General features: G+C 44.1%; 1 protein-coding gene across 3 annotated transcripts in view; it reads right to left on the bottom strand.

Moving 5' to 3' along the window:
* ABCC4 (ATP binding cassette subfamily C member 4 (PEL blood group)) overlaps positions 1-15,843 on the bottom strand; it is a 376,997-nt gene that overhangs the window by 331,932 nt on the left and 29,222 nt on the right. For all 3 annotated transcript variants that reach the window (XM_077297155.1, XM_077297157.1, XM_077297156.1), the window contains exon 2: positions 13,497-13,607. In XM_077297155.1, coding sequence (XP_077153270.1) covers positions 13,497-13,607 — 111 coding nt within the window. The remainder of the gene's footprint in view (positions 1-13,496; positions 13,608-15,843) is intronic.

Below are 15,843 nucleotides of genomic sequence, written 5' to 3'. Positions count from 1 at the left end.
GAACCAACATTTTTTTTTGTTAGGGAGTTATAAGTTGACCACCAATTTCTCATTTTTACAACACCATTTTTTTTTTTAGGGACCACATCTCATTTGAAGTCATTTTGAGGGGTCTATATGATAGAAAATACCCAAGTGTGACACCATTCTAAAAACTGCACCCCTCAAGGTGCTCAAAACGACATTCAAGAAGTTTATTAACCCTTCAGGTGTTTTACAGGAATTTTTTGAATGTTTAAATAAAAATGAACATTTAACTTTTTCACAAAATATTTACTTCAGCTCCAATTTGTTTTATTTTACCAAGGGTAACAGGAGAAAATGGACCCCAAAAGTTGTTGTACAATTTGTCCTGAGTACGCCGATACCCCATATGTGGGGGTAAACCACTGTTTGGGCGCATGGCAGAGCTCGGAAGCGAAAGAGCGCCATTTGACTTTTCAATGCAAAATTGACTGGAATTCAAATGGGACGCCATGTTGCGTTTGGAGAACCCCTGATATGCCTAAACATTGAAACCGGCCACAAGTGACACCATTTTGGAAAGTAGACCCCCTAAGGAACTAATCTAGATGTGTGGTGAGCACTTTGACCCATTAAGTGATTCACAGAAGTTTATAATGCAGAGCCGTAAAAATAAAAAATCATATTTTTTCACAAAAATGATCTTTTTGCCCCCAATTTTTTATTTTCCCAAGGGTAAGAGAAGAAATTGGACCCCTAAAGTTGTCCAATTTGTCCTGAGTATGCTGATACCTCATATGTGGGGGTAAACCACTGTTTGGGCGCATGGCAGAGCTCGGAAGGGAAGGAGTGCCATTTGACTTTACAATGCAAAATTGACTGGAATTGAGATGGGACGCCATGTTACGTTTGGAGAGCCACTGATGTGCCTAAACATTGAAACCCCCCACAAGTGACACCATTTTGGAAAGTAGACACCCTAAGGAACTCATCTAGATGTGTTGTGAGAGCTTTGAACCCCCAAGTGTTTCACTACAGTTTATAACGCAGAGCCGTGAAAATAAAAAAAAAAAATTTTCCCCACAAAAATTATTTTTTAGCCCCCAGTTTTGTATTTTCCCAAGGGTAACAGAAGAAATTGGACCCCAAAAGTTGTTGTACAATTTGTCCTGAGTACGCTGATACCCAATATATGGGGGGGAACCACCGTATGGGCGCATGGCAGAGCTCGGAAGGGAAGGAGCGCCATTTGGAATGCAGACTTAGATAGATTAGTTACATCAAGGGCTCGGCAAATGCAACGTGACGCCTGCAGACTAATCTATCTAAGTCTGCATTCCAAATGGCGCTCCTTCCCTTCCGAGCTCTGCCATGCGCCCATACGGTGGTTCCCCCCCATATATTGGGTATCAGCGTACTCAGGACAAATTGTACAACAACTTTTGGGGTCCAATTTCTTCTGTTACCCTTGGGAAAATACAAAACTGGGGGCTAAAAAATAATTTTTGTGGAAAAAAAAAAAAAAAGGATTTTTTATTTTCACGGCTCTGCGTTATAAACTGTAGTGAAACATTTGGGGGTTCAAGGTTCTCACAAAACATCTAGATAAGTTCCTTGGGGGGTCTAGTTTCCAATATGGGGTCACTTATGTGGGGTTTCTACTGTTTAGTTACATCAAGGGCTCGGCAAATGCAACGTGACGCCTGCAGACTAAACAGTAGAAACCCCACATAAGTGACCCCATATTGGAAACTAGACCCCCCAAGGAACTTATCTAGATGTTTTGTGAGAACCTTGAACCCCCAAATGTTTCACTACAGTTTATAACGCAGAGCCGTGAAAATAAAAAATCCTTTTTTTTTTTTTTTCCACAAAAATTATTTTTTAGCCCCCAGTTTTGTATTTTCCCAAAGGTAACAGGAGAAATTGGACCCGAAAAGTTGTTGTCCAATGTGTCCTGAGTACGCTGATACCCCATATGTTGGGGTAAACCCGTTTGTGCGCACGGGAGAGCTCGGAAGGGAAGGAGTACTGTTTTACTTTTTCAACGCAGAATTGGCTGGAATTGAGATCGTACGCCATGTCGCGTTTGGAGAGCCCCTGATGTACCTAAACAGTGGAAACCCCCCAATTATAACTGAAACCCTAATCCAAACACACCCCTAACCCTAATCTCAACTGTAACCCTAACCACACCCCTAACCCTGACATACCCCTAACCCTAATCCCAACCCTATTCCCAACCGTAAATGTAATCCAAACCCTAACCCTAACTTTAGCCCCAACCCTAACCCTAGCCCCAAACCTAACCCCAACCATAACCCTAGCCCTAACCCTAACCGGAAAATAAAAATAAATACATTTTTTAAATTTTTTAATTTTTCGTAACTAAGTGGGCGATGAAGGGGGGTTTGATTTACTATTTATAGCGGGTTTTCTAGCGGATTTTTGAATGGCAGCCGTCACACACTAAAGGACGCTTTTTATTGCAAAAAATGTTTTTTGCGTTACCACATTTTGAGAGCTATAATTTTTCCATATTTTGGTCCACAAAGTCATGTGAGGTCTTGTTTTTTGCGGGACGTGTTGACGTTTTTATTGGTAACATTTTCGGGCACGTGACATTTTTTGATCGCTTTTTATTCCGATTTTTGTGAGGCAGGATGACCAAAAAACAGCTATTCATGAATTTCTTTTTTGGGGGGGCGTTTATACCGTTTCGCGTTTGGTAAAATGGATAAAGCAGTTTTATTCTTCGGGTCAGTACGATTACAGCGATACCTCATTTATATCTTTTTTTATGTTTTGGCGCTTATATACGATAAAAACTATTTTATAGAAAAAATAATTATTTTTGCATCGCTTTATTCTGAGGACTATAACTTATTTTTTCGCTGATGATGCTGTGTGGCGGCTCGTTTTTTGCGGGACAAGAGGACGTTTTCAGCGGTAGCATGGTTATTTATGTCCGTCTTTTTGATCGCATGTTATTCCACTTTTTGTTCGGCAGTATGATAATAAAGCGTTGTTTTTTGCCTCTTTTTTACGGTGTCCACTGAAGGAGTTAACGACCTGACCTAAAAAACTGTCCCACTAGTTAAGGACGCGGCGATACTAAATATGTGTACTTTATTGTTTTTTTATTTAGCTAAAGGAATGTATTTATTGGAACAATATTTTTTTATTATTATTTAGGATTTTTTTTTTTTTTTTTAACATGTAATTTTTTTTATTTTTTTTTTGCATTTTTACTTTGCCCCAGGGGGGGCATCACAGTAAAGTGACAGATCGCTGATCTGACACTTTGCTGTGCACTGTGTCAGACCAGCGATCTGACATGAACAGCAGGGAGGCTTCCCGGCGCCTGCTCTGAGCAGGTGCTGTGAAGCCACCTCCCTGCAGGACCCGGATGCAGCCCCGCGGCCATTTTGGATCCGGGGCCTGCAAGGAGGAGACGCTCGGTACAAGGTGAGCATATCGCCTTGTACCGATCGTCTCAGGGAAGCACACAGGGAGCCCCCTCCCTGCGCGATGCTTCCCTGTACAGCCGGAACACTGCGATCATGTTTGATCGCAGTGTGCCGGGGGTTAATGTGCCGGGGTTAGGTTTGTCAGCTGCGATAGTCAGCAGACACCCGGTCGCGATCGGCCGCGCTCCCCCCGAGAGCGCGGCTGATCGCGCTGGATGTACTATTCCGTCCTTGGGAAGTAGGGCCCACCCCACATGGACGGAATAGTACGTCCAATGGCAGAAAGGGGTTAAAAAAAAATGAACATTAACTTTTTTTCACAAAAAATTTACTTCAGCTCCAATTTGTTTTATTTTACCAAGGGTAACAGGAGAAATTGGACCCCAAAAGTTGTTGTCCAATTTGTCCTGAGTATGCTGATACCCCATATGTTGGGGTAAACCCCTGTTTGGGCGCACGGGAGAGCTCGGAAGGGAAGGAGCACTGTTTTACTTTTTCAACGCAGAATTGGCTGGAATTGAGATCGGACGCCATGTCGCGTTTGGAGAGCCCCCGATGTGCCTAAACAGTGGAAACCCCTGAATTCTAACTAAAACCCTAACCCAAACACACCCCTAACCGTAATCTCAACCCTAACCATAACCCTAACCATACACCTAACCCGAACATGCCCCTAGCCCTAATCCCAACCACACCCCTAACCCTAATCCCAACCTAAACCACACCCCTAACCATAATCCCAACCCTAATTCCAACCGTAGATGTAATCCAAACCCTAACTTTAGCCCCAACCCTAACCTTAACTTTAGCCCCAACCCTAACGGGAAAATGGAAATAAATACAATTTTTAAAATTTTATTATTTTTCCTTAACTAAGGGGGTGATGAAGGGGGGTTTGAATTACTTTTATAGCGGGTTTTTTTAGCGGATTTTATGATAGGCAGCCGTCACACTAAAAGATGCTTTTTTTTGCCTCTTTTTTCTACGGTGTTCACTGAAGGGGTTAACTAGTGGGACAGTTTTATAGGTCGGGTCGTTAAGGATGCGGCGATACTAAATATGTGTACTTTTATTGTTTTGGTTTTTTATTTAGATAAAGAAATGTATTTATTGGAATAATATATTTTTTCTTTATTTGGGAATTTTTATTTATTTTTTTACACATGTGATTTTTTTTTTTTTTTTACATTGTCCCTGGAGGAACATCACTGTATAGTGACAGATCGCTGATCGGACATTTGCAGTGCATTGTGTCAGATCAGCGATCTGACAGGCACTGCAGGGAGGCTTCCTGTTGCCTGCTCTGAGCAGGCGCTTGAAAGCCATCGCCCTGCAGGACCCGAAAGGCCCCCCGTGGCCATTTTGGATCCGGGGTCTGCGGGGAGGAGGAGGTAGGAGACCCTCGGAGCAACGCGATGTGATCGCTTCCCTGTGCCGCTGGAATGCTGCGATCCTCTTTGATCGCAGTGTGCCGGGGGTTAATAATCAGCTGACACCCCGCAGCGATCGGCTCCGCTGCCCCGTGAGCGCGGCCGATCGACTATGACGTACTACCCAGTCACTGGGAATTAAGTCCCAGGTCACCTCGACGGGATAGTACGTCATATGGGATTAAAGGGAGTAGATGGAGAGGACCAGGTAGCGACCTTACAGATCTAATCAATTGATTCCTCTGCCTTTTTTGCCGAGGAGGTAGCCAAGGCCCTGGTGGAGTGAGCCTTGATGCCTTCAGGAACTGGAGTACCACTCGCAGAGTAAGGGCTTCTTTCCATTTGCGAGATAAACATCCGTGTCTTGCATGTGAAAACCAAGCTGTGGCGCCGGCACTCCGGAGCTGAGAGTGCGGCTGCATGTATTGCTATGAAGCTGCACGCTCCGCTCCCAAGTGCCGGCGCCACAGCTTGGTTTTCACATGTGAGACACGGACATTTATCTCACAAATAGAAAAGAGCCGTAAGAAACTAATGGCCTCCCTGATCCATCTGGCAATGGTACTCAGACACCACATACCCCTTTCTGCTACCCCAAAAGGCCACAAATAGGGACTGGTCCTTTCTCCACTGACTGGTCATGGACATATATTCTAACATGTACATCCTCACGTCTAATGTATGGAATTTTTCTTCACCGGAATTTTTAGGGTCATTTACAAAAGGATGGCAAAGTAATTTCTTGGCTCCTATGGAATGTAAGAACCACCTTAAAGAGATATTCCAGGTCCGGCCTTAGAACTATTCTGTCATCGTACACCTGTGTGTAGGGGGGGGGGGGGGGGGATATATGGACAGGGCTTGTATATCGCTCATCCTGCAGGCTGATGTTAGGGTCACTAGCAAAACAATCTTCGGGTAACTTCACACAGGGCGTTTTTGCTGCTTTTTTTTTCTGCAGCAAAACCTGATCTTCTTGGCAGAAACGAAGCATCAAAGATGCATGTTTAGGTGTGTTTTTGGTGTGTTTTTTGTTGTGTATTTGGTGCATTTATTTTCTCTTTGTCCATGCTAATGTCCTTGAAATTTTCAGCAGCAAAAACGCGGCAAATAATGATACCTGCATTTTTGCTGCGTTTTTTCAACTCCTATTCAAGTCAATGGCTGAAAAACACTGAAAAAACGCAGCAAAAACACTGAAAGAAGTGACATGCTCTATGTCCAAAAAAACGCAGCAAAGCACAAAATACTGATCACACAAAAAACCAACGTGTGTGCATGAGATTTCTGAAATCTCATAGGCTCTGCTGGTACTGTAAAAAGCAGCTGAAAATTAGCATTAAAAAAAACGCAGCAAAAGCGCTCTGTGTAAACTTACCCTTAAGCGCAAGGAACTTCGCAGATAAATCCCATAAGGGTTCAAATGGGTCCCTAGTTAGCGCCTCTAAAACTAGGTTAAGCTCCCATGGAGGAATTTTTGCAACTATAAGTGGTCTTGATCTACTGCAGGATCTTATAAAACGAGACACCCATCTATTTGCTGCTAGGCTGCAATTATACAAGACATCCAGGACCGACACCTGCACCTTGAGGGTATTCGTTGCTAACTCTAGTTGCAACCCCGCAGAAATTCTAGAAAGTGCCCAACCGGGGCTTCATCCCCTAAGGGCTGCACTAAAAATGTCAGGAATTTTTTCCATGTTCTACCATAGATCCTTGATGTAACTGGTTTCCTACTTTTCAGCAGGGTGGAGACTAGCCCTGTGAGAACCCCTGCCGACTTAGTAATGCCCTCACAAATTCCATGCTGCTAGATGGAAGTCCTTCACTTGAGAGTGGCACACCGTTCCCTGGGTAAGAAGGTCCGGGATCTCTGGTAGAAGCCATGGGTCAGACACTGACATTAGCCTTAGAAGGGAGAACTACAGTCTCTTCGGCCAGAATGGAGAAATGAGAATTACCCTCACTTGATCCTCCCTGATCTTCCTCACGACTGCTGGATTCATCGCTATTGAGGGACATGCATAGGCCACCCTGAACCTCCAAGGAATCAAGGGCATCCACTGCAAATGGTTTCTCCCTTGGATTTAACGAGCAGAAGTTCCTAACTTTCCTGTTGTGTAAGCTGGCAAACAGATCTATCTCCGGTTGCCCCCATGCCCGCACTATCTGCTGGAAAATATGGGCATTTAGAGACCATTCTCCCTGTCTCAATTTTTTGCAACTCAGGAAGTCTGCTTGTGTTGTCTATTCCTCGTCAAGTACCGCACGGGACAGTAGATGTTGCTCCGCTAGCTGGAGTAGGATGTTGTTTGCTGCCATCATTAGGGTATGGGACCTTGTTCCCCCCGGTGGTTGATATACACCACAACTGCACGATTGTCCAACATGACTCGGACATGACGACCCCGAAGGAAGGAGAGAAAGTGTCTCAAAGCTCTTTCCACAGCTCTTTCAAAGTTCGAACCCTGACACTATTATAGAGTAGTTCAGGTCCTATGCACAGAGTAAGACCTCAGATGTGCCCCCCATCCGGTATTGCTTGCATCTGTTGTGATAATGTACTCTACTGGCCTTATCCACTGGACCCCTGACGACAAATGTTCCCTTACTGTCCACCAAGAAGACAGAATCCCTTATTGCCGAAGAAAGATGTAATGTTCCCTCTAAATGCCCTTTTAACAACCTCTGTCCACACAGGACCTACCACTGTAACTGCCTCAGGTGAAATTGGGCCCATCTTACTGCTGCTATACAAGATTTTAGGGATCCTAGCAAGGACATCACTTTTGTTAGTGTCATTTTTGGCTGATGTATCACTGACAGTGCCATGGCCATTATCTTGGCTACTTTGTCCTCTGGTAGGAGACAGATCTGGCGCTCGGAGTCCAAAAGCAACCCCAGGAAGGAATGTATACTTTCCGGTTTTAGGCTTGATTTGAGGGTAGTCACATCCAGACCAACTCCGTCAGGACCACCGTCACCTCCCTCATCTGCTCTGCACAATGATCTTCTGACCTTCCAACTATAAGGAAGTCGTCCAGGTACGGGATAATAACGGTGTTCCGTGAACAAATGAAGTCCATCACCTCCGATATTACTGGTAAATACTCTCAGAGTAACTGACAGTCCGAACGGAAGGGCTGTATACTGGTAATGCCTGACCTGTCCCTGGACATACAGAGCCATCATCAGGAATTTCTGATGGTCCCAATGGATTGTAATGGATGTGATAAGAAGCATGTTTTAAGTCGATGACCGCCATGAAACAATCCTGGAATAACAGATATATAGCTGTGTTCACTGACTACATCTTGAAGGAATAATTCAAAATCCATCAGTTGAGCTTCCTCAGGTTGATTATAGTCTATGAAGAACCATCCGGCTTCTTTATCAAAAAGAGGGGGGAATAAAATCCCCTTCCTATTTCTTCCACAGGGACTTCGCACAGAACCCGCTTTTGTAAGAGTCCCAAGTAGTGATGAGCGAGTGTACTCGTTAGTTGGGTTTCCCCGAGCATGCTGGGGTGGTCTCCAAGTATTTTGGCATGCTCTGAGATTTAGTTTTCGTCGCCACAGCTGAATGATTTGTGACTGCTAGACAGCCTGAATACTTGTGGAGGTTGCCTGTTTGTTTGCCTTCTCCAAAATGTCTTCTAGCTTTTGTCCAAAGAGAAACTGGCCATCACATGGGGATGGAGCAGAGTCTACTCTTTGGAGGCAGATCTCCCAGACACCTCTTCTGCCATAAGGCCCGTCTAGCTGCATTAGAGAGGCTCGCCGACCTAGCCGCTAACCTCACAAAGTCTGCTGAGGTGTCTACCAGAAAAGCTGCTGCTCCCTGCAACAGAGTCATATTGGCCAAGATCTCATCTCTCGGGATCTTAAGGTACCTTCACACTGAACAACTTAACAACGATAACGATAGCGATCCGTGACGTTGCATAATCCTGGATAGCGATATCGTTGTGTTTGACACGCAGCAGCGATCAGGATCCTGCTGTGACATCGTTGGTCGGAGCTAGAAGGCCAGCACCTTATTTCGTCGCTGGATCACCCGCTGACATCGCTGAGTCGGCGTGTGTGACGCGGATTCAGCGATGTCTTCACTGGTAACCAGGGTAAACATCGGGTTACTAAGCGCAGGGCCGCGCTTAGTAACCCGATGTTTACCCTGGTTACCAGTCTAAATGTAAAAAAAACCCAAACACTACATACTTACATTCCGGTGTCTGTCGGGTCCCCCGGCGTCCGCTTCCCTGCACTGTGTCAGTGCCGGCCGGCCGTAAAGCAGAGCACAGCGGTGACGTCACCACTCTGCTTTAGGGCCGGCGCTTACACAATGCAGGGAAGCGGACGCCGGGGGACCCGACAGACACCGGAATGTAAGTATGTAGTGTTTGGGGTTTTTTTACATTTAGACTGGTAACCAGGGTAAACATCGGGTTACTAAGCGCGGCCCTGCGCTTAGTAACCCGATGTTTACCCTGGTTACCCGGGGACTTCGGCATCGTTGATCGCTGGAGAGCTGTCTGTGTGACAGCTCTCCAGCGACCACACAACGACGAAACAGCGACGCTGCAGCGACCGGCATCGTTGTCTATATCGCTGCAGCGTCGCTTAATGTGACGGTACCTTTACTCTTAAGTTGCTCCACCATCTGTTGCAGCCAGACCATAAGGTAGCGGGCAGTACAAGTCCCAACTTTTGCCGGCTTCAGACCCCCTGTGGCTGCCTGCCAGGTGTGCCTCAGGAACCCATCAGCTTTTTTTATCCAACGGGTCTCTAAGTGCGCCGGAATCCTCAAAGGGCAGGGCAAACTTTTTAGAGGATTTTGCTACTGCTCCGTCGATTTTAGGTATTTTATCCCAACCTAGTCAGGCCCCCAAACATAATATCCTCTAGGGATTTAGGTGCTTTCTCCTCCTTAAGGCCCATTGTTAACCTGACTGACCTAACCAGACTATCCGTATCTTCGGCCAGAAAGCAAGGTTGGTCACCTATATCACTGTCAGAGGAGGAGGACGGGGATTCACTTTGATATTCCCAACAGATTGTAGAGAGGCCTCTGATTCCGTGACGACCTCCTGAGCTCTCTTGTTCCCCTTTTTTAACAGAGTCTTTAGGAAACCTTGCACTTCTGCCCTGATCATGGACCCAAGTCTTGTAGCGAAATCAGAAGTCTCATCCTGTATAGATTTTTGAATGCAGTCAGAGCAGAGATTTTTCTGCCAATGAACTGCCAGCAGGGTCATACAAAGGGCACATTCCTTATTCTTCCTTTTGGTGCTAGCCTTCCTAGACCCCTAGTGATTTAAGCAGATAATGGCCCTTATTAACAAAAAATATGACAATCTTGTAGATCACGAACCACCTGCTGTCATATCAAGGGAACCAGATTCGGGGGCTGATCATGGGTACATACAACATCCCTCCTGAATACAGAGGAGTCCTGCGACCTCTGATCTGGACGGCTGCCACTCGAGCAGCTGCTCCTTTTAGTGTGCCCAAGTTAGTGACCAGGTACAGATACTGGTGATTGCTGCTGCGGCTGCTGTCTTCTGGGATCTTCCATGATGGGGAGCTTTATATATAAGTGCTTCTTCTGTGGTCATCCCTACTTTATAAGAGGGATCCACTGCGCTTCCCGCCTCCTCCGATGCCCCAACGATGCCCCTTCACCGGCCCCACCAGGACGCACTAAGTCGCCACGAGTCCCGGACGGCTTTTTTGCCCAGGGCGCCCATTCCCAGAATGCCTTGCGTGCAACATCAGCAGCGTGCACCCCCCCAGAAGCCAGGCTCACTACAAAGCTGCGGCCGGAAGGCAGAGGAGGGAGAGCAACGCGGCAGATGCAGAAGAGCCTCCTGGCCCATGACTGTGCCGCCCACGCCTGCCAAGGCCCAATGGACCCACAGATGGCGCCTGCAACACCTGAAGACCGGCATACAGGCGCTCTTGCCTGTTAATCCAGTGCAGAGACAGGAGTGGGTAAGTAGATAAAAAAAATAACAAAACCTTCAAGCCGCCCGGGTCTCAGCACGAGGGTTCCCGTCAGAACAGGAAACCCAACTGAAGAGGAGGAGAGGTACTGCCCTTTTATTTCAGTAGGTTTCCGGTCCTGGCTGGGCGGATCCCTCTCTCAGGTGTGCTGTCATGGGTGAAAATGAAAATGATGTTATACTCAGCTTTCCAACTACTATTCCATGATGTGACAAGTTTAACAAGCTCAAACTGGTGAAGGGTCCTTTTTTTTTTTAAGGGAAAATACTTATTAAAAGAAAAATTTAGGCAAAATAAAAAAAAAAAAAAAAACCCACACGTGTTCAAGTTTCAACAATATGCTATGAGTGATCTGCTGTTTTCTGGGCATGGCGACTACAGAAAGTGTCACATGTCTGAATGCAACGTTTTCATTAACACTTCAAAATCCAAACTCAATGAGGTCATGGGAGGACAAGTTTGCACACAGCAATGAAATTAGTGTGAACAAAGTCAAGCGAAATCATAAACCAAAATACCCATATGTTATATTGCTAGTGACAGCTCTGAACACAGTGGCCAAATTATCAGGTAAGGAGTACACATATATTGACCTAGGCATATACCCAAATATTCAGAGAACACAATTAGCTTATCGGAATTTGCAACTCCACCCACGTAAGAAGCCGACCTAAAGAGAACACTGGTGATAAAACATCCAAGAATGATTTAAAATCAGAATAAAACTGATAAATTACTTCTGAGCAATGAAAAAAAAAAAAAAAAACAGCTGAGCAAAATCCTGTAGCAGTACAGACAATAGATTGACAGGTACAGCAGTAATCCATTTACCGGCAGCAAGTCGCACACAAGGTTAAAACAGCAATCAAACCCGTTCAGCATTTCCACTTCATGATATGCAAGGTCCTCAGCTCTGAAGTGCCTAGTAATTAGCCTTTCACAAGTTTCCTGATAAAGGAAACATGGCGTTATTATAGCAACCTAGCTACGGAAATATATTGAAATAGCGTCTCCATGGTTGTTAACAAGTATGAGAAGACGTGCAATAAGCTAATGACAAGATGCAGTCCCGTTACTAGGACTGCCAGGCAGCCGAATCATTTCCTCACAGAATATGATGTTAGATTGGAAGTCATCATTTCCTACACAGAAGTCAGCAGAAGTTAATAGGAATTGACAGTCAGATGGTATATACCGTAACTTATTTTGTGAACTTGATACATGTGAATTTCTCCTGCTACACGTGAACACACAAAAAAAGTCTCAAAACAGACAGTACCAGCCACCTCAACAAAAACATCAACCATTAGATCAAGAATACCTAGATCTAATCTGCTCAGTTCACAAAGTATTTCACTCAATTTACAACAAATCTCTCCTGGGTGGATATAATGTGTTACAGCGTTTTGTATTTGGGTTCAGCTTGACCTCTTGAAGAGATCCCACAAAAGGTATAGCCAGACTTACAGTCATGGCCAAAAAAGTGTTGGCACCCTTGAAATTGCAACAGAAAATGAAGTATTTATCCCAGAAATAACTGCAATTACACGTTTATTTCGTTTATGTGTAGTGGAATAATACACATAATATTGTGCAATAAAACAGGTGACAAAATGAGCTCCCTCGCTCCGTCTAACTATTTAGATGCCACAGTTGCTATGTAACACGCCATCTAAGGAGTTTAATTACTGGGAATATCTAACAGGGCATATGGACAGGGTTGCACTTATATATTCTAGTGAAAGTCCTTCTACACAAATCTGTTGCATTCTATGCCTGTGTTACATTAAAATTGTGCTGCAGATTTAACCTGTTGCTCTGCATGGAGTCAAATCCCTGGAATAATTCTGCAACACCAGAATCAACAACAGATTTATACAGCATGATTTTCTTGCCTTGTATGCTGTTGCAAATTTTTGGAGCGTATTTAAATGGGTTGTCCGGCCTTAGGCCAGTGTCACGCTTGTGTGTGCAATGCAAGTCTCTCGTATCAATACCCGGCACTGGGGACCAGAGTATGTGGCTGCACAGAAATCCATGCAGCTGAATGCTCCGGTCCAGAGTGCCGGGAATTGATGCGAGTTTCTCACATTGCACACACAAGCGTGACACCGGCCTTAGGCTACAAATCTGCAGTCACTGTTTGTGAATCCTCACATCACGCATACTGCACGCTAGGAGGATTCTCTGATGCTGAAAACAGGAGCAGGAAGTCATGTGACCGCAAATATGCAATTTGCATACTTCTGATGATAGTTCCAACAAGCAGTGTCCAGTATTGCTGTGCATGTCTAGTCTGCACATGACTGCATGTATGCAAATTGCCGGAGACTTCTCACAGTACGCAGTGCACGCGATGCGAGAATTCACAAATCTGCAATCACATTGACTGAGCGCAGACATTTTTACATTTTGTATCTTTGCATTATGGCAATCATAACTTCTTTTTTTTTTATTTATTGATGCAGTTGTCCCTGTTGTTGATAATGTTCACTTTGGGACGACTCATTAGCGATGGTCCTGTGTCATTATTTGTCAGATCTCTGATCTTGCATCAGCTCAAAAGTGCTAGTCAAAAACCACAAGCAAATTCTATATTTCTTTTAGAAAAACGGTTAGACCCTTATTACCTCTGAAGTTCCTCTCCAAGTCTCTCTGAGGTGTCCTCTGGGAGTACTTTGTACATGTCATCTTCTTCAAGCTTTTTTTTGTGACCAATAAGAAATAGAGAATTGAGCCAACTGGAAATAAAGTTTGAGAAAAAATAATAAATCATGTATGTGTAAATATATACAACTTACATCACCCACAATATAGGTATGACATGCTAAACTAACTGACACAGAATCCAAGTTTTCTGCACAATTCTGAGAAACCAGCTGGTGGAAAAAAATCCCGATCTGACCTTAGTCATATAATTACATAAGTTATATACAAACTAACGTTGTGATAACTAAAAAACTCAGTAAAGTAAATAAATTAGAGATTCCACTTCCATGCAGAATTTGTTACAAAAGCGGCCAAACATCATGTTTACACCACTGATTTGATACCATAAAAAAATAAGATGTTAATTAGAAAGAGAAATGGCTGATCCTCAGATCTGTAGACTAGCAGATTGCATAGTGGCAGATAAACACGCTGGTTACTTCCACTTAGTGATGATATTGTATCGTAAATTCCAATTGAGCACATTTGGAGGCAGAATTCAACCTGATTTTACAATGGTTTTGGCACAAAAAAAAAGTGTCAGAATTAGTCTGAAAAATTCAATATTAGTCACTATTCCATTATAAAATGGGCTCAGTAACTCCATTTGGAACTTCCATCTGAATCCCCTACAGCCAGGATTCTGATCATTTCATTATCTCAGAACATGCAATTTTTGGCTCCACATAGCGTCCAGTCTGGCAGTGACCACCTTTGAAACTAGACAAAATAGCGGGAAAAAAAAAACTAGACATGTGACCAGCAAGTTGTTTTACAATAGAAATGCAAAGGGTCTTTCAAGTGATTTTTCAGATGTTTTTTTTTTTAAAGACTCCTTAAACGACTCCTTGTGCACATACCCCAGCATGGATCTATGATTTGATTAAAGCTGGTAGGCTTGTGTAGAGTTAAACTGGATTATTGGCAACATACACATACTACAGTCCGCTATGAATAAAGCCCTTCACACATTTAGGCTCCTGACATTTTCCTCTGCCACCAAACCTCAAAACTAATATTTAGACTTCTAATTATGAGAATCAGGGTTGTAGCAATAGTAGTAAAGTGTCAGATTCCAAAATATGTAAAACCGCAAAGGAACCCATATTACTGATGATAAATACAAACCATGAGAAATCGCTGGGAAAAACCGTCATTCACTCAGACAGTTTTTATAAACAGTATACATAAAGGATATACAGTATATAGATAACAGCAGCTGCAACAGGATTTCTAGACAGCAAGAACTCTGTGGTCTATAAGACAGTCACATGGAAAGAGCAGGTGGGTCATTCATGGAAACAATTGTGTCTTTGGAACAATGGAGGAGGCACAGCTGAGAGAACAGATACGGGGTCATTATTTACTGTAACATCACAATTGATTTCACTTTCTGCCAGGTGATATATCTACAATAACAGACACCCAAGCAAGAAGTTCCCAAAATCTGAAACCTCTTGCATAAATTACCAGTCATATCCTAAAAGAAAATCTGTCATAAGAATAACCTCTTACAAAACCACAGACATGCAGGTCTTTCAAGTGTAAATTCATCTACTCCTATAATATATATATATGGTCCACTTCCATCTGTTTGTCTGTCACGGAAATCCCGCATCGCTGATTTGTTGCGGCCGGCTGGGCTTGACCAATCAGCGACAGGCACAGTCCGGCCACGAATTGGCCCCTCCCTACTCCCCTCCAGTCAGCGCCCACATAGCGTTTTGGCAGACAGTTAAACGGACTGCGTTACACCGCGGTGTAACGCAGTCTGTTAATGCTGCTATTAACCCTGTAAGTGTGACCAACTTTTTACTATTGATGCTGCCTATGCAGCATCAATAGTAAAAACATATAACGTTAAAAATAATTTTAAAAAAAATTCATTATATTCTCACCTTCCGGCGTCCACAGCAGCCTTTCCTGCTCCTCGCGACGCTCCGGTCCCAAGAATGCATTGCGGCAATGACCCCAAATGACGTAGCAGTCTCACGACCGCTACATCATTACGGGTTACTGCCGCAAGGCATTACTGGGAATAGAGCGTCGCGAGGAGCATCGCTAAAAACCTGGGCTGGTTCCGGGGGCAGCAGGAAGGTGAGTATATAACTTTTTTATTTTAATTCTTTTTTTTAAAAGGGATATGGTGCCCACATTATTATATACTACGTGGGCCGAGCTATATTCTACGTGGGCCGTGCTATATACTACGTGGGCCGAGCTATATACTACGTGGGCCGAGCTATATACTACGTGGGCCGAGCTATA

The sequence above is a fragment of the Ranitomeya variabilis genome, chromosome 3, assembly GCF_051348905.1.
Source record: "Ranitomeya variabilis isolate aRanVar5 chromosome 3, aRanVar5.hap1, whole genome shotgun sequence".
NCBI classification, from domain to species: domain Eukaryota; kingdom Metazoa; phylum Chordata; class Amphibia; order Anura; family Dendrobatidae; genus Ranitomeya; species Ranitomeya variabilis.
The sequence above is the reverse complement of the archived record's forward strand: the minus strand, read 5'-3'. Positions and strand labels throughout refer to the sequence as shown.